At 43.2% G+C, this 24,874-nt stretch overlaps 1 protein-coding gene across 3 annotated transcripts in view; it reads right to left on the bottom strand.

Moving 5' to 3' along the window:
* Positions 1-24,874, bottom strand: part of CNTNAP5 (contactin associated protein family member 5) — a 409,890-nt gene that overhangs the window by 230,169 nt on the left and 154,847 nt on the right. Inside the window, exon 4 of one of the 3 annotated variants that reach the window (XM_054043237.1) lies at positions 13,568-13,606. The exons of the other annotated variants lie outside the window; for them this stretch is intronic. Within the exon in view, the coding sequence (XP_053899212.1) occupies positions 13,568-13,606 (39 nt within the window). The remainder of the gene's footprint in view (positions 1-13,567; positions 13,607-24,874) is intronic. 3 annotated transcript variants of the gene reach the window in all.

Here is a 24,874-nt window from a genome sequence, read left to right as displayed (position 1 = left end):
AACATTTATTTCCTGTATCAACCAAAATAAAAAGACCTAAGCAGAAGACTTTGAAAACCAACCATATCTAGGATGACCAGGTGCCCAGTTTTTGACTAGAAAGTCTGTTTGGAAAGGGGACCTGACAATGTCCCGTCAGCTCCACTGACCGGACACCCAAAGTCCAGTTACTGCAGGCAGAGATGGCGAGGGGAGGCACCAGGTCATCACCCGTGCCAGTCCCTACTCAGCTGGGGCTGCCTCATACCTGCATTGGGCAGCTGAAGCTCCCAGCCCCGGCTCTGCAGGAAAGTCTCTCACAACCCAGGGGGGAAGAGACAAAGAGCAGTGAGCGATGGGGGGAGGAGGAAGAGGAGTGAGCAGTGATGGGGCCTCAGAGGAGGAAGCGGGGCAGGGGAGGGGCCTTAGGTGAAGAGACAGGACAGAAGCGGGGCCTCCGGGAAGGAAGAGGTGGGGTGTGGGAGGTTCCGGTACTTCTGCTGGAGTGTCCATTTTTTAAATATTACAAAGTTGCGAACCTTAACCAGATCTCTGGAATACATATTAGAGAAGCTGACGGTCAAGTAATGAGGCAAAGAGCAGAGAGCTAGGCATTCAGACTCTCACTGTGATACACAAATGTCTGAATACAAAAAGGAGGGGCTTCCTCTTCTACTTGTCCATTAGAAAAGGCATTCAGCTGCCTGTCTCCCAGTGCTTTACATTAAATACGAATGCTTAAAGCCAGCTGCAAAATCAAGTCATCCTGCTATCATTAATGAATGCTTTCCTCTGCTCCCATGGTGAGGCAATCATTTTAAACTGAGGCAAACCTATGGCAGTCAGACTGTAAATACTAAATCAGATTTTTTTTTTTTTTGTTCCAATCTGAACATCTATATCTGGAAATGGGAGTAGGACGGGAGCCACCAAGTGAGTGGGGGAGTAAAGCACTTTTAGTTTCAAAACAATCTCCATAACTGTGTTGTTGGGGGAGCAGGAAAATCAGTGGATTGGTACGTGCTGTAACAGGCGCTCTTGATGAAACAGAGATGTTTGTACATATGTAACTAGTTAGTTAACTGAGAAGGTGCCTGTAGATGGTGCTCGATAATATCCATCACTGTTTCTGGGGTGTGTAGGACCAGTAAAACTTCTTGCAGAGCATTTCAACTGGCTGCTTGGCACACAGCTCTTTATATCAGCACTTAACACTTGCTACTTGAAATATATGTCTACTCTTAAAGCACTGCTTAAATTTTGGCCTGGTGGTGTTGCGTGCAGACCCCTGCCTTGCAATGAGAGAGAAAGATTTGATTCCCAGATCCAGTTTCTCATTCTCTTTTGTCCAGCAAGGACTGGGAGCAGAGGTGGATTAGGGTGTTCTGGGGCCCTGGGCCCGAGCAAGCAGGGACCCCTCCCTACCTCTTCCACCTGCAGGAGTGCCAGACGGGCAGGCAGAGCAGGGCAAGCCCCCACACCCTGACCCCACTCCCCAGCAGGAGCACCAGTAAGGTGAGGACAGCTGGGTTGAGCTGCGGGGCACCCATTTTTCTGGGCCCCCCAATTGGCTGGGGCCCTGTTGGCCCAGTGGCTAATCCACCACTGACGGGGAGCATGGTAAAAGCAACATCACCCATCATAGATAAGGCCAGAAGGGACCACAGTGATGATCTAGTCTGACCTCCCTCCTGTGCAACATAGGACACAGCACTTCCCTGAATTAATTCCTGTTTGAACTTCAGCAGATCTGTTCAATAAACTTCCAATCTTGATTTCAAAATTGACAGTGATGGGGAATTCACCACAATCTTGTGTAGGTTGTTCCAGTGGTTTACCCTCACTGTTAAAAATGTGCCTTATTTCCAGCCTAAATTTGTCTAGCTTCAAACTTCTAGCCAGTGGATATTGGTATGGTCAGGCAGCCCAAGACTTATATTAATAAATACTTTTAAAAGTACCCTTGGCGACAGGCATGATGCAAGTGAAAAGTACTGTTATATTTTTCAAGTACCATGCCAATCACTTTAATTAAACTTTTCTTTACACTGTCTAGTTGGAGAGTTTCCTTCCCCAGAGTATTTTCTTACCTTGGAGATTTATTTTAATGTCTCATTTCGTCCTTCAATTTCATAAAGTAAAATTTTACCTTAAGTCGCAACAAAGCAAGGATTTAAAAACCAGGAAACTCATGAGACGCTTATATTCTGGTTATCAATACTTTCCACTGAAATACAGGAAATGAGGTGAAGCGGGGGGGGAAGAGAATCAATAGCTCCTTAACAAGTCCTTCTCCTGAGATGCGATGTCTAGCTCAAAGAACTCTTTCATTCATTACTCTCATAAGTGTCGGTGAATGAAGGGACCCGTGAAGTGGGCCAGCAAACGACATCTGATTTAGAGTGAAAAAAATCAGACACACATTTCCAGAACATGTCAGGATGAAGTAATTGCTTTCAGGAATGAGTCTGAAAATGTTCTGACTAGGTACATTTCAGAGAGTGACAAAGAGGAGAAGAAAAGGAACTTTGTTAGATAATCTGATCCACAAAGAGGAAAAAGTAATTTATTATAGGATAGCCTTTCACGGATTCTGCAATTACATTGGGCTTTATGTTAAACAAAAGGGTTATGTTATATGTTCCATGATAGATCTCTGAAGAAGTTCCATTCATCTAGTATCGATCAATACAGGGGTATTAAAATACACTTGAGTTCATCAGCTACCAATAAATGATATTAACATATACTGAAGAACATCCGGTATCAATACAATGATCTGATGTACACTCAAAAATCACAGGTATCAGTACAATAGTATTAATATACACTTGAAAGTAACTGGCATCAACACAGAAACATATCATTAAGGAGGTGTTTCTTTACAGTGTAGCTAAGCAAACAGATGACACACTATTGAAAACAATATGCAGCATGAAAGAAAATTCTCAGAACCCCACTACAGACTGTTCTTGAGAATGTTCCCAGAAGGCTTTGCTTCTGTCTATCTAGGTACTCACATGCCCCGCATTACTGAAGTATCTGGGAACCTCTAAATCAATAACCTGTTTATTCTGATATTATCACTACCATTACCCACATTTTACAGCTGAGAAACAGACACCCCCACACAAACTAATAAAATACAGATAATGCATGTATATGTTACGATAATAAATCGTATCCTAGGAGTTTACTGACCAGCAGAAAAACCTTTTACCCTCATGAAAAAAAGAAATCCTTATTTTTGATTTTTTGTGAGAAATTTCAAACTAAAACATTTCATTTCAATTTGCTTTTTGAAAACTGAAAATGCAATTCAAAATGGAAAAGTTCCCTTTCATTTCAAAGTTTCCCATTGAAAAACATAATTTTTCATCCAGCAAAAAAGATACATTTTATGACAAAGCCCATTTTGGGGGCAGGGAAATGTTTCACTCAAAAAAAAATTTCAACCAGATATAGTAGGGGGATGGGACACCCTGCATGCAGCAGTGTTTAAAATCCAGATACACTTTTTGAAACTTGAGCCCAGCTTCACCACAGTCCTTTGTAGCTGACTTTCAAGAATAAATAGGCCAGGAAGAAATTTAGGCTGGAAATCAGAAGAAGGTTTCTAATCATCAGAGGAGTGAGATTCTGGGACAGCCTCCCAGGAAGAGTTTCAGGGACAAGAAACATAAACAGGCTTTAAGATGGAGCTTGATAAGTTTACTAAAAGGATTGTATGACTGGCAGGAACTGGTACGTGGGGAGTCTGACCTAACAGCTAGAGCGAGGGACCAGGAGTCAGAGCTAAGGGTCAGAGCCAGAGTCAGAAGCCGGACAAGGGAGCTGGACACGAATATGTCTGGGAACAAAGCAGGCACAGGAGACATTGCAGCTGCAGACATAAGTGTTGAGCAGCTGGCGATCTGCTGCTGCTGAGCTTAAAGGCAGACCTGTTGGCTCCTTGCAGCCAGTCGGGTGAGCTGGCCAATCAGGCGATTCTGCCACAGCCCAGCTGGACTCATTATCTGGCTAGCCCCAGGTCACTGAGGGAATGACAGCTCATGGTTCCTGACAATGGCATGGTTTCCTGTGATAGCAGGGGACTGGACTCGAGGAACCAGGAGCTCCCTTCCAGTCCTGTGTTTCTTTCCAAATCTTATCAACCTTCATTACTTATATCATCTTGGAATGGACAGGACCCACATCCGCAGCTAACGGCTCCACTCAGTGACATCAGATCAATTTCCCTTCAAATGTCAGGATCTTGCTGGAACTTCTGCTATATCCACTGTGAGCAGGAAAGTGTTAAATAGCCTGATGTACAAATAATTGAGCAGAAGAGAAGCGGCTATATTCAATTTTTTTTTTTTTAAATTGCTGCCACAAAAAATCTGACTGTTTGACTCATTCTTAAGGCTTTATCATGCGTCCCAAACTTCCTGCAAACCATGAAACCGACTCCTCTATTGCATCTCTCTAATTTATTTATCTTGCTGCCACAGCTTAGACAGAATGAAATTTGTTTAACTGCATCTCAACCATGACGATCATTTATTTATTCTCCACAACCTGCGTGCTTCACAACAGTCATAAGGGGGAAAAGAAAAAAAAAAAAAAGAAAGACGACTCATTCTGAGTGACTCTCACAGATTTACTGTTCAGGCAACATCATACTCCTTGTTCATGGTGCATGTTCAAAATGTCGTTTACAGGCCCAAATCTGGGCAGATGGGGACAAATAGCCAGGAAATGCTATTTCTTACCTAGTGGCTTTGATTCGCTCCCCTGGAAGAAGCCAGAGGAAACCATGAAAGTCCACTTGGCAGGCAGAGAGGCCGTGTAAGAGCCACCTGCAACTCCTACTTCTCTAATAAGGGCCTTGGAGCTGAACTAGAGCAGGGAGGGTCAGCGCAGGTGGATGACTTTCAACTCTTGAGTAGTCTCCAGAGGAACCCTGATTGTAAATTACATCTTCTTCCCCATGGCAAACCTCCGCAGAATATTGACCACAGTATTGCTGCCTTCCCTCCCCAGGCACAGCTTGCCCATCCCTCCATTCCTTCTCTCACAACCTGGTCCATTCCCACTCTCTGCATGAAAACCACTCTGTTGGACTTGGATACAACTGCTGAACCTCACATTCTTCTAAGCCCCCTGCCCCACCCTCCGGGTCTAAGTAGTGATGGATCACTGTTCCTCGCTCTGGATCACTCAGGTGTACTCTCGGGTGCAGACTCTGTGTCTGCACCCCTTCTTAAGCAGTGGGACCCCCACTGTCCAGCTGCCTAGGCTGCAGCTTCCCCAAGCCCCTTGTTGCTTATACCATTCCCTCCCAGAGTCAATCTGGATGTTGGAGTGCAAATTTCCTAACACCCTTCAGGTACAACATGGCAGTAAAGCAAGGCACCAGGTTTAGCAAAGGAATTTCTTAACTACAAATAGTTTTGCTTTTGGAAAAACATTAGAGTTACAGATTTTAGGAATACAACAAATGTCTTAACTCCATTCCTTTCAGTCTGACCTCAACACCCACCCTTGGGTTTGGTCCAAGTCCTTAATCCAGGGCAGCCCCTCCAGACTCCAGCAGTGGAACTGTCCCCCTGTGCAGAGGAATTTCCAGGTGCCACCTCCACCTGCCATTGGTTTTTGGGTAAAGTCAGAGGCTCTGCTGGTACCAAGCCCATTGTTCCACTAGGGTAGAGCCGTTTAACATTGATGGCCTTTGATTGCTATGTCCTAGCTTCCTGATGTAGACTCTCCACGAGGCATCAAGTCTCTACAAGTCTACAAAATGGACAGTGCTCAAAGCCACACTGAGGTTTACATTCAACATGGCATTCACAAAACAAAATGGAATTCAGAATTTGACATACACATATCTCCCGATCTATCATAACGCTCCCCGCCCCCGAACTCAGAAACCCTTATGTTTCCTTCATACTCTTCAGGAACTCACTCTTGCGGGAAGCAGAATGGCTCTAAAAGTTTGGTAGTAGAACACATGTGCCCACTTATCTAGCTGGGTGGTTATAGTGCACCCATAATCTTAGCATCTGGGCAATGGAGAGCCCTTTATGAGTAAGATTCTTTTCTCTTCCACACTTCCCCATCCTGTTTGGTTGACCCTTGCCAAAGGTACATTAAGATACAATTGAGCCCTGATCCTGAGTGAGGCCTTTGGGTGCAATCTCAAAACAAAACAGCAATAATGCCAAAAAAGTTATAGGCCTCACCCACTTCCCTTCCTCACTCCTGGGGATAATCTCCTGATATTCAGTTTCAAGTTTTCTTTCATCAGTTTCTCCTTATGTCTCCCAGTGGTAACCCATATTAATCTTGACTTCATTCTCTGCTTGGTGTGCATCCATGGGTTACTTTAATATGTATGAGAGCTATTTATAGCCACTGAGAAGAAACTAGACAACACACGTTTTAAACCGACATAGGCTTATTTCATTTCTCCTTAGTCACTTTCAGATACTTAAGAAAAACAAGATTTATTTGGAAGACCCTGCACATTCTAGTAGTACACAGGAAAAGCAATAAAGCCAGTTTAATAGAAATAAGGCGGTACTTTGCCCAAAGCCATTTAAACCATAGCAAAAGTCACTCTTCAATCACAATTTCTTCAAACTTGTTGAGAAGTTGCAGAGGGCAAATGGCAAGCCAACTTTTAGGGACTAAGTCATAAATGTGGATCAAAGATCCACAATGCACTTTCCCTTCCATTTAGATTTGCAACTAGAAGCATCTGGAATTTTAAACTGGACAGGAAGGCAAAGACAAGAAAGAGACAGATGTTGAAAAATGAAACATACTTTAGGTACATCCCCTTGATCAAACAAACTGGATGCATATTACCTCTAGCAAGGACTATAATTTCCCACAGCTTTGAGCATCAATTTGATGTTACAATTTCACAATGCCCCTAAAACTCTATCTCCTGGTGGGCAATTCTTAGCTGTAAAATCAATATTTTGTGCTCTTTTTATATAGTAGTCTTAGAACTTCAAAGATTGCACTTGACTTTCTGCAGGGAAAGTGTGTTTTCAATGGGATGCTCTTTCGTATTAGAATTCCATTCAGCTAATCTAAAAGCAAACTTTAAAGTGCACCTAAAACTGCAAAATGTACCCTCCATTAAGGGTATCTTTCAAGTCTCTCCGCTGCATGCAATCAACCAGCTCAAATAATTCCAGGTGCCTTTTCAAGAGTCATTCATTCTTCCTTGTTTTTCATAAAATAATACATTCACTTTATGAAGGGTTTCCCATGACTTACTTCCAAGCAATGGACTTGATTCTGCATTCCTCATATATCAAACTCCTGTCGACATCCTCAGCAGTTGGGGAATTTCAGGACTGGAGGATCAGGCTTGTTTACCAATTAATCTCCATTCCATGCACATGAAATAAGCATAATTTATCCCCATGCAAGCAAGACAGAAACAATCAGATGTGAAGTAACTTGTCTGACGATACATGGCAAGTTAGTGGCAGAGTCAGAACTGGAAGGCATGAGTTCCTTGCTCTCAGTCTTCTACTTTAATCATTCTACCTGAACTTATCCTTGTGCATTATATCAACTTGCATTGACATAGCTTCCTTCTAGTCATCATAGACCCCAAATTTAAAAAAAAAAAATTAAAAACAAAACCCTCCCCCTCTCTTGAATAGTTTCTGTAAGGAAGTGGCTCTCCATTCCTAAATAAGAAGGAAGAACAGGGCTGCAGCATGACCTACCTTTTACATATCAAACTGAAAGTATATTACTTCTCAAACACCCACTCGATAGGACAACTGGGCTACTGCAACAGAATGAAGTGAGGTATAAACAAGCCCAGGTTGCATTACTCTGACATCGACAATACCTTAAATCACAACAATTTGCCATTAGAATGATTTGACACCTCTACAACTCTCACCCATCCAATTCAATCAAAATAGCCTATTTTTAATAGTAAAACTGGCCTCTGTTCACAGCTATCCACGTGAACGCCGTACGGCAGTTCAGCTCTCTGCAAGATTAGAAGCTCCAATGGTAGAGAAATTTAAAACAAGACTGGACAAATCACTAGAAATAGCTACTCTGAGGAGCAATTCTACAACATAAGGAATATGGACTAGATGAGATAAGTGGTTCTTTCCATCAATGACTTCTGTGAGAGGTAGGATATGTGGCTTCAATGCTCATTAAAAGTTAATATGCAGACAGCACCAGAAACACACAGCACCTTTTATCTGCCTACTCTCAGCAAAGACAAGGTGGGTGAGGTAATATTTATTAGTGGACCAACTCCTGTTGGTGAGTGAGACAAGCTTTCGAGCCACACAGAGCTCTTCCAGAAAATAAAACTATATGGTGGACTTTTCCCCCCTCAACTGTTTAATAAATAAGAACATAACATAAGAACATAAGAACTGCCATACTGGGTCAGACCCAGGGCTGGCTCCAGGCACCAGGCACCTAAGCACATGCTTGGGGCGGCACCTGGTAAGGGGCGGCCGGGGGAGCGCGGCGCAGCATTCTGCGGGGGGGGGGGCACTCCGGTGGTGCGGCGCTCGGCGGGGGGGGGGGCGGGCTCCGGCAGCACGGCGCTCGGCAGGGGAGACGGCGCGGGCACGGTGCTGGGGGGGAGGGGGTTCCGGCGGGGGCGGGCTCTGGCGGGGGGGCGGCGCGGGGGGCGCTTTTTTTTGCTGCTTGGGGCAGCAAAAAAGTTAGAGCCGGCCCTGGTCAGACCAAAGGTCCATCTAGCCCAGGATCCTGTCTTCTGACAGTGGCCAATGCCAGATGCCCCAGAGAGAATGAACAGAACTGGCAATCATCAAGTGATCCATCCACTGTCGCCCATTCCCAGCTTCTGGCAAACAGAGGCTAGGGACACCATCCCTGCCCATCCTGGCTAATAGCCACTGATGGGCCTATCCTCCATGAATTTATCTAGTTCTTTTTTGGAACCCTGTTATAGTCTTGGCCTTCACAACATCTTCTGGCAAAGAGATTCTCAGGTTATGTGAAGAAATGGAATATGTTCTCCAAATATTTAATCAACAAACCCTAGCAATACTCAGGCATTCCCTGTAGGGTTACTTTCAGCACAAAGCAATAGACTTGACCCTTAGAAATGCTCGGAGTTTCCACTGAAGCCTACAGGTGCTCCTGGTTAGACAGCTGGCTTGTTGTGCCCACTAATTTCCATACTAATCAGCAGTGGGGTCACTGTTTCTTTTGCTTTCTATCTATCTCTTTGGACTTGTAAATTGTAAATTAATGCAGATTAAGGTAGGGAGTGAATTTAAAGTGGAATAGCTATTCCTGATTTACTTCTTGTGTGGATGCTCTTAAACCGTAATACGAGTGCCTTATTTGGCATTAGGAGCCTCCATTGACCTGAAGTTTGAAGTAAAGTACTAGGAACTGAAACTGGCAAGTAATGACTTTGAGCACAGGAAAATATACACTGCATGGCCCTTGATCCAAAGACCAGTGAAATTAATCCGAGTCCTTCCATGGGCTTTGGATCAAGGCCACTATCAGTAAAAGTATCCAAGCGATGATATCCATTATTCTCATCTTGAGTAGCACCTTGCTCAACCAGTAGTGGGACTCCAGGGGTAAGGTACTACTCCAGGTGAACAAAGTATCAGAATCTGTCCCATTGTGAAGTGCTTATTCACATTAGTGAGCCGTTACCCAAGAATTCCCATACACTTTGGAACTATCACGTTATTCACACTGTTAGTCTATGTAACCCTCCTTCTATTCAAATTCCCTTCTATGGTTTGTTGCATTATCCTTCTTATGTCTTGATTTATTTTGATTGTAAGATCTTCAGAAAAGGGACAATGTCTTGTCTACCTCTATGCTGCTCAGCCAGAAAACATGAGTGGGACTACTCAATATGAGTTATGGTGTATGTTCAGTGCTTGCCGGATTAGGGCTTACTTTTGTACAAAACAGAATTTAATGGGGCCTGGAACTTGATCGAGATCTAAAAATATCAACTTGCTTCCACCCATGCTCACAAGAAGAGGAATAACAGAGCAAAAAGATTCAGACACCTTTTGATGCTGACCCCCATACTTTTCTGGCAGGAAATGCTTCACAAAAAAGTCAGAATCTCTTCTTCTCATCGTCCGCAATGCAGTTATATGTTGTCAATAGAAAAATGTGTCCATCATAAACAATTTCAGTTAAGTCCAACTCTAATATTACCTCATATATTTTACAACAGAAGGTGTACAAACTATTAAATCCAAGAGTGTCCACATGTCGGTGACATGGCACAGTGCAAGTCAGCTGATACAGTGAAAATGTGGCCATTTACAATACTCTAAGCAACTGTATTTTGGAGTCCACTGAAATCCTATTTATTTAACTGGAAAGCATTTTAATTCACCCTTGAAGCATGGGCTTTCCATGGCATGAAGCTGGGGATCTTGTGCACCATAATATCATTTTGTGAACACCTAAGAACGGAAAAAAAATTGTTCAACATGCACCTATGTATTTGTACTTCTTATTAATTCAGTGCAGGCAGAGCCCGGCTTCAGTTGCAATCATTAACTTTCTCTGTGACATTTGTGGTTACAGTAGCATGTAATCTAGGAAATGGTATTACAGCTAAGTACCTCCTATCCAGAGAAAATACCTTGCATAACTCAGATTATAATGATGCTCTTGGTTTCTCTTTTAATAAAAGTAATGACAATACTGGTTAAAATTGTTCCTGGATACTCTGGTGATAGGCACATTGGAAACACACAGGTAGGTATTGGGACGTTGCACTCTATATGATTTTATGAAAATATGCTAGTGTAACTGGAATATGCTTCATGCAAAAGGTCTCTTGTAAGGTATCATTATAAAGCTTATAATGTACGGAGTGTGATCATTCTATTTGTATAAATGTACCACTCTTGTATCTGAACCTAGAAATATGAAATATAACTCTGAGGGCCTATTGTAACTATGCAAAGTGTGGGCCATTAATGGTAGTTTGGAATCTTGATGACTCCCATTAACCAGGACAATTGACTGCAGATGGCTCTGTTTTACTTGCAAATCTTTCTGGGTGCTGGTAAGTGGGTAATGAAGTCTTACAGTGACATGTGATCATGTCACCTGAACTGGTGCTTTTCCATTGAGAAGTGGGAGGTGGGGACCCAGAGGGACAAAGGGTTCCCGCCTTATGCAAAAGATATATAAATGGGTGGAACAGAACAAAGGGGGAGCCATCATGAGGAATCCCCTAGCTACCACCTGAGCTGGAACAAAGGCTGTACCAGGGGAAAGGATTGTGCCCAGACTAGGAAGGCATCCAGTCTGTGAAAGAAACGTATTGAAACATCTTTCAGGGGGAGATATTATCTGTACTCAATTGTATTACTGTATTAGGCTTAGATTTGCATGTTTTATTTTATTTTGCTTGGTAACTCACTTTGTTCTGTCTGTCACTACTTGGAACCACTTAAATCCTACTTTCTGTATTTAATACAATCACTTTTTACTTATTAATTAACTCAGAGTATGTATTAATACCTGGAAGGGGGGGCAAACAGCTGTGCATATCTCTCTATCGGTGTTATAGAGGGCAAACAATTTATGAGTTTACCTTGTATAAGCTTTATACAGGGTAAAACGGATTTGTTTGGGTTTAGACCCCATTGGGAGTTGAGCATCTGAGTGTTAAAGACAAGAACACTTCTGTAAGCTGCTTTCAGTTAAGTCTGCAGCTTTGGGGCAAGTAATTCAGACCCTGGGTCTGTGTTGGAGCAGAGGGGCATGCCTGGCTCAACAAGACAGGGTGCTGGGGTCCCGAGCTGGCAGGGAAAGCAGGGGCAGAAGTAGACTTGGCACATCAGGTGGCAGCGCCCAAGGGGGGTTCTGTGATTAAACTCATCACAGGTATATTAGCTAGATAGCAAACAATAGAAAATTGACACTCTGGCTAGACTGAATTCAGTAAAAGGATGCACAGAAACTAGACAGCTAATAAGCACTTGTCATAATGCCTTACCCTCAATTTCCTTTTACATGATGTATGAGAAAATCAGACTCATTCATTGTGTTCATATGGCATTGTTAGACATCTATACTGACTGCCAATATGAATGGAAGGATGTGCTCAGGGCTAATATGCGGAAGGTAGGTTTGAGTTTCGTTGCTACCTATACCACACACTTCATGTATGTGACTTAAGCCAAGGCACTAGCAGCCATATTTTCAATACTTGCCTCCTGATTATGGGTGCTTCAGATTTTAGGAGCCCAATTTGAGACACCTGGGGGGCTGCAGGTGTTCAGCACCTCTGAAAAATCAGGCCATAAGTGATGTGCCCTGGTCACGCAAAATAAGCCGGTGGTGGATGCAGGACTAAAAGTCAGGTCTCCAGACTCCCAGAGGGAGGCTAGACCACACCGCCTCCCACAAATGACGTCATATCCTCGACTGACTCTGTGCTACTCCAAGTAGTAGAATATCCAGACATGGAGGTACCCGTAGACATGTCACCTCAGGTGTCTGGCTGGCACCTATATGGGATCTATTTCTCACTTTGACACAATCACTCAGCCTCAGCTTACCCAACTGTAGGAGGAGGGATGGTCCAAGGTAAGACTCATGCACAATGCCTTTCAGATAGAATGTGGCAAACCTATGTGCCTGGCTATCCTAGCCATTAAATCACACACCTTTTCTGAAGCCAAGAACAGAACCCAGGAATCCTGATCTTCAACATTTTACCGCTTTTGTATGGCCACTGGCAAAGTGTGTCATGTCTCCCTCAAGGGCTGATAACATTGGACTATTGTGAACGTTTCTTGGGTCTCTAATCTCTACAGTCAACAGAGAAGATAAGAGTTTAGTCCAAGCAATAGACATCTGGTACTATATATCTGAAAGTCCAGAGCTCACATCCTGTTAACAACTTATGTGGGAAATCTTTACGTGTTTATCTGATGGGATTTGCTTCTTCTCACCCAGTATTTTTCTTATTTAAAAACTAAATTTATTAACTTCACTCCATGAAAAAAATTCTTCCACAACATTTTTTTCTATATTATTGACATTATCATTTGCCATTTAGGATGCACTGTGCAACAAGACACAGGTGTTCCATATTTTGGTCATTGGTCGAATTTTTAAAGCTGGCGTCACACATTGGCAAGGTGGAGGGTGGAAAGGTACGAGCACTAGGCTTGGATTCAGGAGACCTGGGATCGTACCCCAGGACAGCAACAAATGTCTTTTAAGACCTTGGGCAAATCACTTAGGGCTGGATGCACAAAGGATGTTAGGCGATGTGACAATGAATGTGGCGAGATAGCCACCTTGGACAGTGATATATAAAAGCCAGTGTGCTAGGGCACAGAGCCACCTAAGCTTGCCAACAGGAGATGCTGACAATGGGAGTGTGTGCTAAGCCCCACAGCTCTCTCCTAAGTCCAAGCAGCAGGGAGGTGCCTATCCCTGCTAAGGAATCACAGCTGGGAACTTCTCTTTGGAGATAGGAACCCACGCCATTTTTGCAAGAAGCCAGGGGAGAGGGAAACAGGACTGCCCTCATAACTCTTAGCCCAGTGGTCAGGGTACTCACCTGTGATGCACACTTTCTCTCTCTCTCTTTCACACGGCTCTGTAAGAGAGAATGGGCACACAAGCATGAGCATGGCTCTCTAGCCTGCTGGTTAGAGCACTCGTCGGGGATATGGAAGACCCAGGATCCAGTCCCTCTGTTCCAGTGACTAATCACAGTGCTACAGCTCCAACAGAATAGACTGAGGTTCAGCAAAACACATAAGCACATTGTGGGACTTCTGCCCCTCTCAGCTGGCCTCAAATCCCTTGGGCATAGGCCAGCTGGTCTAGCTCATCTCCAGCTATCCTCAAAGCTCTGGGTCTTATTCCTCCCAAGTCTGGTAGCAGGACCCTAGGGATTCCAGTCTTCTTCCGGCTCACAGAGCATAGGGGAAGGGTTACCTGCTTAAGGTCTCTGTTCCCTCAACCTAGTCCGCAGGGACCTCTGAACCTGCTTTTGGGTGGCTTTGTGTCAGTCCATTGCCAACAAAGAGTAGCTTTCAGACAGCCAGGGCCACCCCAATCTGCTGGGCTGCAGCCTCTAATCCCACCTGTTGCTGGTCAAACAATCAGCAGCAGCTACTCTGTCTCTTAGCCCTTGAGGGCTGTGGCAGAGTGGGGTTTATACACCCCCTTCACACATGTGCTTAATTTACAGCAGGTGCCTAAATGCTGTTCTGAATAGGAACAGACTTACATGAGTGGTTAAAGATGAGACAAACTGGTGGGACTGTAAAAGGGGAAACTTGCCCTGCCACCTGCTGCAATGCAATGGAGAGGTTCACTCCAAATGCCTGACCATGAATTTGAGACAGCCCAAAGAAAGACTGCCCCCAAGGCAGGAGGATCCATCCCAAGTTTTGCATTGTGCCAAGTGCATGCTAAGACAGTATACTGGGAGCTTAAGGGTTGGATGAACACTCAAAGTGCAGATACATGATCCTCAGGGTCTATGTACCTAACAATGAAGTCTCATTGCACTGATATAAGAAGCTCCCAGTGATTGGAAACACAACACTTGATAAGGGCAGGATCTGAGCCCACACCATTCACCTATGCAATTCCTATTCTGTGAGTAAATTGGGGACCTGAGATTCCAGAGCTCCTCCCACCCAGGAAAGGTTTAGGTTTTTTTTGTTTTTTAAAAGAAAGATCCAAACCCTAATTTGATCCCCTCCTCGCTCCTCCCCACTCCCTTAAATGTACTGGGCTGAAACCTCATATGTTAATTTAATGTTGGAGCAAATGTTATCTCAGTGGCAATATAAACCCACTGATTACAGGTCTTTAAAACAGAAATGCTGACACAGGTTAGAGGGATACACTGCAGAGGACTCCACTGCCATCCAGAGCCCATTTGCAGAACATTATTATTCTCCTTCAGAACCACTCTGTGCACTCAATGGAAGGGAGAATTACTAGCAATTAGCATGCTAAATGCTTAGTCACTGAAAAGGCCCTAACTCTCCCCTCCCATGCACCCTAATTATGAAAGTACACTCTCCAGGGAGGATAAAAGAAATCATCTCTGGGGAGCCCACTCTCTGCAGACGACTATTTGCCAGAGAGGATAAGGACATACATGCAGAAATTAAATGGCTGGTTCAGTGGCTCACCCAACTGGCTGATGAGGCAGCGAATGCAGAGCTGGCTGAAGGCCAGTGACTCTGTTTTGGGGCAACTGTTGAGGTTTTTCATTGCATGGGAACAAAAACAAAACTTCTTTTGAAACCAGAATTGTGTCATGCTGTTTTTGGATTGAAACCTGAGCTTCTCGGTTCAGGTAGATTTTTGGGTCAAAAACTCTCTGGTCATTCTGACGGGGGGCCGAATGGGGGTGGGGGGGGAAAGAGAGAGAGAGAGACTGACTGACTCTCTCATGAAAGCTTATGCTCAAATAAATTTGTTAGTCTCTAAGGTGCCACAAGGACTCCTGTTCTTTTTGCGGATACAGACTAACACGGCTGCTACTCTGAAATCTCTCATACTCAATACCCTGGAGGATAGGGTAGTGGCCTGGGAGACCCAGGTTCAAAGCCCAGCTCCACTTGATTTCAGAGCAGCCAAAGTTATAGAGAGAGAGCATCAGGCAGAGCAGAGTCTCCCATGTCCCATACTTATCCAGCTTTGAACCAAGTTTTTGAAGCTCTAAAGTTGAGCTGCAAATTTCATAGATTTCTTTTTGAGGCTAGAAGAGATCATGACAATCCTAAAAAAAAAAAAAAAAAACCTGCGAAAGGTGGTGCGGCCCCCTTTGGAAATTTTAGAAAGGGGTCCGTGGACCACAGATTGAAAACCACTGCTCTAGTGTGATCTCCTGCATTACACAAGCGAGAGATCTTCCTCCAGTGACTCCTGCGCCATTCGAATTGTGGCTGAACTAGAGCCAGGGCCAGCTCCAGGCACCAGCCTGGCAAGCAGGTCCTTGGGGCGGCCGCTCCGGAGAGGGGCGGCACGTCCAGGTATTCGGCGGCAATTCGGCAGACGGTCCCTCACTCCCGCTGGGAGCAAAGGACCTCCCGCCGAATTGCCGCAGCAGATCGCGATCGCAGCTTTTTTTTTTTTTTTTTTTTTGGCTGCTTGGGGCGGCCAAAACCCTGGAGCTGGCCCTGACTAGAGCATACCTTTTAGAAAGAAATTTCATGACAGCACGTTTCTACAATTCCTGTTACCTCAATTCCTACAATTCCTGTTACCTCATACAACCATGGCAACATCCTGTGACATTTCAGAACTTCCACTTTGCCCCCAGTCAGAATCTTGGAAATACAGAAGCACAGAAAAACAAAAAAAAAATAATGGAAAAGTGATTTTTTTCCCAAATTGCAAGGGGACAGAGCTTCAAACAGATTTTAGCTGCAGTTAATGGAAATTGTGCTGTTAAAATTGTGTTCCGTGAATTTGCAATGTACTCTAACGTGCCTGTACTTGGCAAGGAGATGGAGCCACTTTTCCAACATGTACTGTATCTAAAAATCCTTTTTAAAAAAGCTACCTGTGATCAACAGGAAGTCTCCTAGAGAGAAAAGGTAGATTGCATAATGATGAAAAATGGTTGAATTTGCTCATCAGCATACACATACATTAGCCCTGAACCTATATTAACTTCTCCAAGGGCAGACACCTAATGCTCAAAGTCAATGAGGATCCACAAAGGAGCAGAAATCTGCCTGGTGGAGCTCATTTCAGCATTGGGGCCACAGTTCACACCAAACACCTACCAGGAAATCTTTGCCACTTTTATACAGTAAAGGAAAAGCCGGTTGGAAAACATAAAATCTGGATGCAATTTTTGCAGTTCCCACCCTCTCCATCCTAAAAATAAATAAATAAATAAACACCACCCCACACACACACACACCATTTTTCTGAACAGCTCCAGTTAAAGAGTGAAATTCTTCACAGTAGAGGATTCTCACATCTCAAATCCTACTTTAAGGGCTTCACTGCATCTTAGGTAATGGGTTAGTGTCTTCTTATGTATTATTTGTGCTCCATTAGTGCCTCCACCATATCAGGGACCCGCTATGCTAGACAGCGAACAAAAGTATAGGCAGAGAAAGTCCCTTTCCCAAACAACTTGCAATCCTTCTAGCTCTCTATTCTGGGGTAAACTTCACAATGACCATGTCTCAATAGTTATCCAATATAGAAATTAAAGGATGTGCACATATGTAACAGGGGAGGGAGACGCTGAGGCAATGTTATGTATAACTGTATTACCTTCCTCTTCATGCATTTCAGTTTAACTCTTTCCTGTACCACAGGCCCGAGTTCGGTCTTTTCAGGACATTTCAGAAGGCATTACATAGAGTTAAACCTCAGGGCTATTGTAGGTAAACCCCTAATAAATAGGTGTTAATACTTCCCAGTCTATTGCTAAGAGACTGTCCCATACATTTAAACATTTAATGCACGCATAATACATTGTAAAAAGTAAACAGTATATGACTGTGTAATTAAGGATGGTATCATAATGCATACACATAAGGGGGCTGAATTAAGGCTGCCATTCCTAATGATTGACTTTGCAACCTTAATAATGTTCTTTTAACATAGTTGTGTGTGTGTAATATTTAAATATGAGGTCCCAGCATAACCCATACACTTCTATACTTTAACACACACCTGTAAACCTATTCCCCTATGATCTCCTTTCAGAGATGATTTCTCGGTTCTGGTGGCATAAGTATAATATGGAGTGCGGATCACTCACGAGCTTGGGAAGAATGGCAGCACCTCAATTCCTTTCCAAGCGCTTCAGAACTCGGTCAACAAACAAAAAATCTGGGGATCTTCACAGCTAGCAGCATTCCAGCTCTTGGGTTAAGAGCAGACCAGTCCACATTTGCTAGTGAAACAGAAAAGGAGTAGCCTATAGCCAAAGTGGTGCAGGTGTTGGGAACAACATATCAAATACCCATTCCTTGGTTCTCTCTAAAGGTCTCACTCTACAGAGCACTCTCTTTTCCTGGTAAGACCAGCTAAGTGAGTTCATGTAAAAACCCTTATCTCACTCAGCTCTGCCCCTGTTCTCTCATTAATACCTGTTGAAAGCAGTTAGCTAATAGTGAAATTTAAGCTCTGTAGGCCATGCACATAAATGTTCCCTCCCTCCCCACCAGCTCTAGATCCACAAAACACCCTGTGATGGATCAAACACTCTTCTAATGGAGGGCTTCCCTAGTAAGTCAAAGTAGAATAGCACTCACGTGTATCCAAAATGGAACAGGGATTGGGATGTAGCCCCACAGGAGACACCTCTCATGGTCCTGCCTCAATCAGCCACTGAGTCCAAACATGCTCATTTATAACCTTTGCCCTCCTCAGCTCTGATTGGCTCAACTCTCAAATGGGGAATATTGCAATGATCAATGTAGACCTCATTTATACCAATAGATAGAGCTGTACATTTACATTAGTGTGAAGCTCTTGTCTTAGAATCATAGAATAGAATCATAGAATATCAGGGTTGGAAAAGACCTCAGGAGGTCATCTAGTCCAACCCCCTGCTCAAAGCAGGGCCAATCCCCAGACAGATTTTTGCCCCAGATCTCTAAATGCCCCCCTCAAGGATTGAACTCACAACCCTGGGTTTAGCAGGCCAATGCTCAAACCACTGAGCTATCCCCCCTGTATGTTATGTTGTTGTATCTGATCACAGGGATGTAGTAGGAAATTAAGTCCTGCCTCTGGTGCTGAATTTGTTAATTGCAGTGTTCCAGGAAATCTCTGTGATTTCTATAAGCAAATGGTACGATACGAGTTGGACCTGCAAGACTCCTTGGCCAAGATCAAACTTCCCTATAAAGCTTCAGAAAGAGCTACTGATTGCACCTACTAACTGCCACGCCCCTGGACCTGGATGTTTCTGGGCCCTTCTAGCTGAGTTGCCCCGCCCTGCTCTCTGCACATGTGCACAGGCACAGAGTATTTCAACAAAAATCCCTGTCTCCTCCTCACAGTTTCTCTCCTGCAGCATGAGCCTATGGGTTATACATACATATCAAAAGAGACCAAAAAAAACAAACAATGCCTATCAATTGCCTCAGCTCAGCATCTCCTCACATCTTCCTTTCAAACCAGTATTTTTCCACCTACATCACATTGATGTCCCTGGGCAAATAGCAAAAGATTTCTCATTTAATTTTAATGACATTAAAAGTAGGCCCTGTCCTTGAGACAGTATCTAATTTTTCTTTATGAAAGCCACCATGAATTCTACGTATGAAGCCTCTGACAATCCAATAATAGAGGTGTTGTTAAAATGATCTAAAAATATAAACTAAAAAAGTTTCTCTCAGAGGAATCATTGGAGAAATTGATGAGGTCTGCTTCTTTTCTTAACCAATTCTGAGGGCTTATTATATATATAAAAAAGCATTAAAGGACAACTCTCTCTCTACGTCTATAATATGAAGGTACTATTCTAATGGATTCTCACCTTTTGTTCCAGGAAGTAAAGATAAAAGTTATTATAGTCAAGGCTGGTAGTGCTGTTTTTAAGATCGCCTGACACTTCCCATTAAAAGGCCCTATGTTCAGTTGCTTATTACTTTGCCAAACTTTAACTGTTTAGGCTGACTTTTTTTATGCATGGTGTCTGCCACGTGATCATAGATTTCAAGACTGTAGCATAATGCATACACACAAGGGGGCTGAATAAAAACATTCATGATATAGAGAAAATGAATAGCAAAGTGTTATTTACCCCTTCATATAATGCAAGCACTAAGGGTCAACCCAATGAAATTAATAGACAGCAGATTTAACACAAACACAAGGAAGTACTTCTTCACACAATGCACAGTCATCTGTGGAACTCACTGCCAGGGGACATTGTGAAAGCCAATTGTATAACTGGGTTCAAAAAAAGAATTAGATAAATTATTAAGTTAAATTGCAGCAAGGGCAGTTTAGGTTGGACATTAGGAAAAACTTCCTAACTGTCAGGGTGGTTAAGCACTGGAATAAATTGCATAGGGTGGTTGTGGAATCTCCATCATTGGGGATTTTTAAGAGCAGGTTGGACAAACACATATCAGGGATGGTCTAGATAATACTTAGTCCCGCCTTGAGTGCAGGGGACTGGACTAGATGACCTCCCAACAGGGCTGGCTCTGGCTTTTTGGCCGCCCCAAGCAAAAAAAAACAAAAAAAAACAACCCTGTGGCGCGGCCGGAGCGCGGGTGTAGGGCGACCGGCGGGGGGGGAGGAAGCGGGCAGAAGAGAGAGAGAAGGGGGCGGCCAGGGCTACAGCAGTGGCGCTGCCATGCAGGCCCTCCCGCTGCACCGCCTCCTGTGAGGGCTCCGCTCCAGTTGGCGGGGAGGGAAGGAAGAAAACTGCCCTGCAGGGCACTCTGGTTCTCCGCTCCACTGCCCCCTACAGGGAGGCCAGAGTGGAACAAGAACAACAACAACAACAAAAAAGCGGCCATGCCGCCCTAGGATTGGGCAGAATGCTGCCTCCAACAATCTGCCGCCCCAACAATCCGCTTGCTCAGCTGGTGCCTGGAGCCGGCCCTGCCTCTCGAGATCCCTTCCAGTTCTAGGATTCTAGGAAAGATAGGTCCTTCACTGGCTATTGACAAAGATGGTCAAGCATGCAACCACATGTTCTGGGTGTCCCTAAACCTCCAACTGTGAGAAACTGGGATTGGATGACAGGATGGATCAACAAAATTGCCCTGTCCTGTTCATTGCCCCTGAACCATCTGTCACAGGCCATTTGTCAGAAGATAGGATACAGGGCTAGATGGACCATTGGTCTGACCCAGTATGGCCATTTTCATATTCTGATTCATTAAGGTTCCACAGGCAACCTTAATTTTGGCATTTCCTATCTTTTGAGGGCTGGATTTTGCAATCTTAATTATTCTTTTAATGCAGTTTTTTGTGTGTTCTTATTACTCCAGTTGTTAGAGGTTGCAATGCCCATTACATGAGTAAGTATTAACTTGCTTTTTTACTTGGTAAATTCAGTCCTAGTGAATAGCAATAGTTAATATCTCTAGACATGAGGCATGCTGCAAAGCCCATTGAAATCAATCTTTCTATTGAGCTTTGAAGCAGCTGAAAGCCAAAGCCCATGGTACAAGCAGGCCCTAGGCTAGTTTTCCTCACACTGTTGTGTCATTGTACTTTAGTCATGACATGGGATCCCCCTTTCTAGTCCACTCCCAAGGCTCTCTCTTGAGCTGTGGCTGACAACTGGGTGAAACTGTGTAGTCGTCAGAATGCATTAGGGCATGGAACACAGGCATTAAAGACGGAAAAGACGTGTTAAGTTATCCCTTTGCAAGGCTGTTTGCTGCAGAGTGGAGCATCCCTTCAGCACTTTGCTCATTCTAGTATTAATTGATCTTGTGGGATTGTAGAACTGCCCTTGGGAAAATAAAGTTCAGATAAGTTTATTCAAAACTTCAGTCAGACTATTTGAACAGCTGAAGTCTGCACGGTGTAATTAGAAAATTCAGAAGGGGGGGGGGCGGCGAGGGGCATGTATTATTTGAGTTGCCATCAAGGTCTCAGGGACAGCTCCAAAAAAGACGGAAGTAGCAGAACTGCTTTTACCTGACTAGAGATCTGGTGGCTTATTGATGGTAAGAGAATCTGTTGCAGCAGGTGACTTGATGTTATCTACTCTAGGACTGGCCTAGGGAAATATAGGATATTGCTGGATGCTTGTGTGTTCTATAATTACTTCCCTAGCAACCAAGCTGTCACCAGGAGATTATACTACTATGCTACTCACCAGTGATACACAACAACACAGTGATAGTAACAAAGGCCAACAGTCCTGTGATAGTTTTTGTGCATATTTGCTGCCCTTAAGCAGAACTCTGGGGGACAAAATAATAAGTGTGTTGCCATTTTTTCACATGTGATTATTTTATCCAGAACATTAACTGCAGTCTTATTTCTACTGCCCACGAGAGAAAAGAAATGATCCTATTTTCATAAAGCACCAATGAGTCAGAGTTGGTTTCTGAAACAAAACAAAGTTTTGTATTTTGTTAATGTTGCGTCTCATTGTAATAAATTATATGCAAGATTTTACCAATTACTTTTTACACACACACACCTTGCAACAAAGAGAGGGCATGTTTAGAATTACTGGTCATGTCCGCTAATGGAGCTTCTCGCTGCTGGAATTCCTAATGGAGCTTATCTGTGCAAATGTTTGTGTACATCTAAGTCCCTGTTAATATCTTTCAATGAAACCAAAAGAAATACTGAAATAGCTTTGATATGCCTGACTAATATGCACATAGAGGTGGAATACCACCTGGTAAGTAAAATAGTCTACTAGGAATTAGAGTTCCTTCTTGGGATTCTGTTCCTAGATCTGCCACTGGTTTGATGTGAGACTTTAGCTAAGACACTGAACTTCATTCTGCCTCAGTTTAACCAATTTTAAACTAGAACAAGTTTCCGCTCTGTACCTCATTCCTCCAGAAAGAACTATGATTTTGGACCACTCAATGTTTGGCAGTGCCTATGTAACCCACACACCTCTTGGGTGTGGTGTTTATCCTATCTAGTGGCACCGAGACCACTTAGAGAGAGAGATAAAATGAGTCTGATTAACAGCTAGTTGGCTTTTAGCTCATGCATTTAGCTCCAGAGGTCCCAGGTTCAATCCCGCCCGCCGACAACCAGGGTCTGTTGACGTTACACCTACAAGGCAAAACTGAGACCTAAATAACTAATATTACAAATCCATTGGAACTCAACTATTTGTATTCCTGCAATGATTCAGATGTCTAGAATATAGGTAGAATATCAGCACAGCTGGTAGCAGAATGGTAGGACTATTAGATACTGAATAGAAATTTGCCCAAAAAGTCAAGGGATAGCATAGAACTTTAAGGCAGCTGAATTCCTCTGCTCTACCTTTGATAACAGCTATCATTTGCCAGATATGGCTAATATCTTAATTAATGAATGCTATTTGGAGATGAGAAAAAGGAAAGACCTGAGCAGGGGGAAACTCCTCTACTAATGATGGTTGAGACAGATCTTCTACAAAGAGTCAGTCATGTTTTCAACCTGGAAAGACAAGTATTTAATAGCCCCTGTCAGTACTAACCCTTGGCAGTTGTTCTGGTCAAGTTCTCTCCAGAAATATTGTTTCCCGTCTTTTGTACTGGATACTGAAAGGGCAAAGCCATTCCTTGATCCCAGACAGCATTATATATTCCTGAGTGCCAGCAGGCCAGCCAGATAATGAAAACTAAAAATAATGATAGGGTTAATCCATGTTACTTCTGGGGATGCCTGCTAGCCTCAGGCAGATGAACTGTCCCTCTTGGACAACTTGATAGTAATGTGTTATAAATCTACATCTCCATGAATCCAGGCTAAAATTCAAGCAGCCTTTGTGAAGTCATACTGAGGTAATCGTTGTACTGAAGAATGTTAACTTGAAAGTCAATGATTTGCTAGCAGCGATGAGGGAACGTTCAAGGTCATGATTTTGCCCAGAAACTCCTTCAATTTTAGTGTGCTCCAGGAGAAGGGAAAATTTAGCCATAAGATAAAAGAAAATGACAGATCAGAAAGGGTGGAGGACCTGTTCTAATCGTACAACTGGAAATATCTATTTTTTTCAGGCGGGGAATAAAGAATCATATAGAATTCTTGATTCATAATTGACTAATAAATCCGAGGGGCACTGGAAGGTCGTTCAGGATCCCCAAAAATTAGGATTTGTAGGGGAAAATAGATTTTTTTTTCATTTTTAAAATTAAAAAAAGGTGCCTTTCAATTTAAAAATTTCGATTTTGCCTGCAGGATTTACAACCCAAACCTAACCACCACTGAGCTGGTATATAATCCCCTTTCCTCTCCCCCGAAAATACAAACAACCAGCTTATCTCTAGATTCAAGATGAGTGAATGCAAAATCCATAATAAGCAAACAGCATAAACAGTGAAAAGTATAGCATATTTAAAGAATCTGCTTTTAATTGAAGGAGTCTTTACACAGATAATGGGTTAGACCCACACAGCTACACACACATTTTACATATACACACAAACATTCACAAGTGAATATTTTTCAAGAACACATGCTGAAAAGGAAGTAAGTGTTTAAGAGATCATATAATTAAGAACCATTATCTAAATACACAGGGCTAAATTCAGTTCTGGGAAGCATGAGTAATGTACTCATAATATTTTGTGCCTGTAAAATGCTTTTTGCTCATGGATCCAAAAACAATTAGGAAAGTTGTGTAAGTAACATTATTATATAAGCTCCTTTATTAGATGGGGAAACTGAGTAAAGAAAGGTTAAGTGACAGGTCAAAATCCAAACAGCGAGACAATGGCAGAACTAGGAGCAAAACCCATGTCTCCCCCTGAGCAGTTCCCACATTTTAGCCATGACCATTTTCTACTCTAAATGATGTTCTGGGTGTGTGTTGTTCCTGTCCATTTAGCTACTGCTATAGGCAGCTTAAAACTGGAGAATTGACTGTCAACAATGTATGGTACTAACAAATGTGAAAATCACTAGGGACCAAAATGGTGTCACTTGGTTGACCAGGCAATTGTAACTTTGAGAAAGCTATTTGAGGGCAAACCTAGCTTGTGGTTGGACCAAAACCCATCCTGTAACAGAAGAGTTGCACTATACAACATGAATTTCCAAATGATCCTCTAAATTTTATTTCAAGTATAGAAGGTCAAAAACTATCCAAAACGTTCATAGAAAACTCCGGGGCCTGAATCCAATGTCCATTGAAATCACAGGGAGTCTTTCCACTTACTTCAGTGGGCACTGAATCAGGCCCTAAGGTATAAGAATATTAAAAAAAATA

This window comes from Malaclemys terrapin, chromosome 11 (genome assembly GCF_027887155.1).
Source record: "Malaclemys terrapin pileata isolate rMalTer1 chromosome 11, rMalTer1.hap1, whole genome shotgun sequence".
NCBI classification, from domain to species: domain Eukaryota; kingdom Metazoa; phylum Chordata; order Testudines; family Emydidae; genus Malaclemys; species Malaclemys terrapin.
This window is presented reverse-complemented; position numbering and strand designations above follow the sequence as displayed.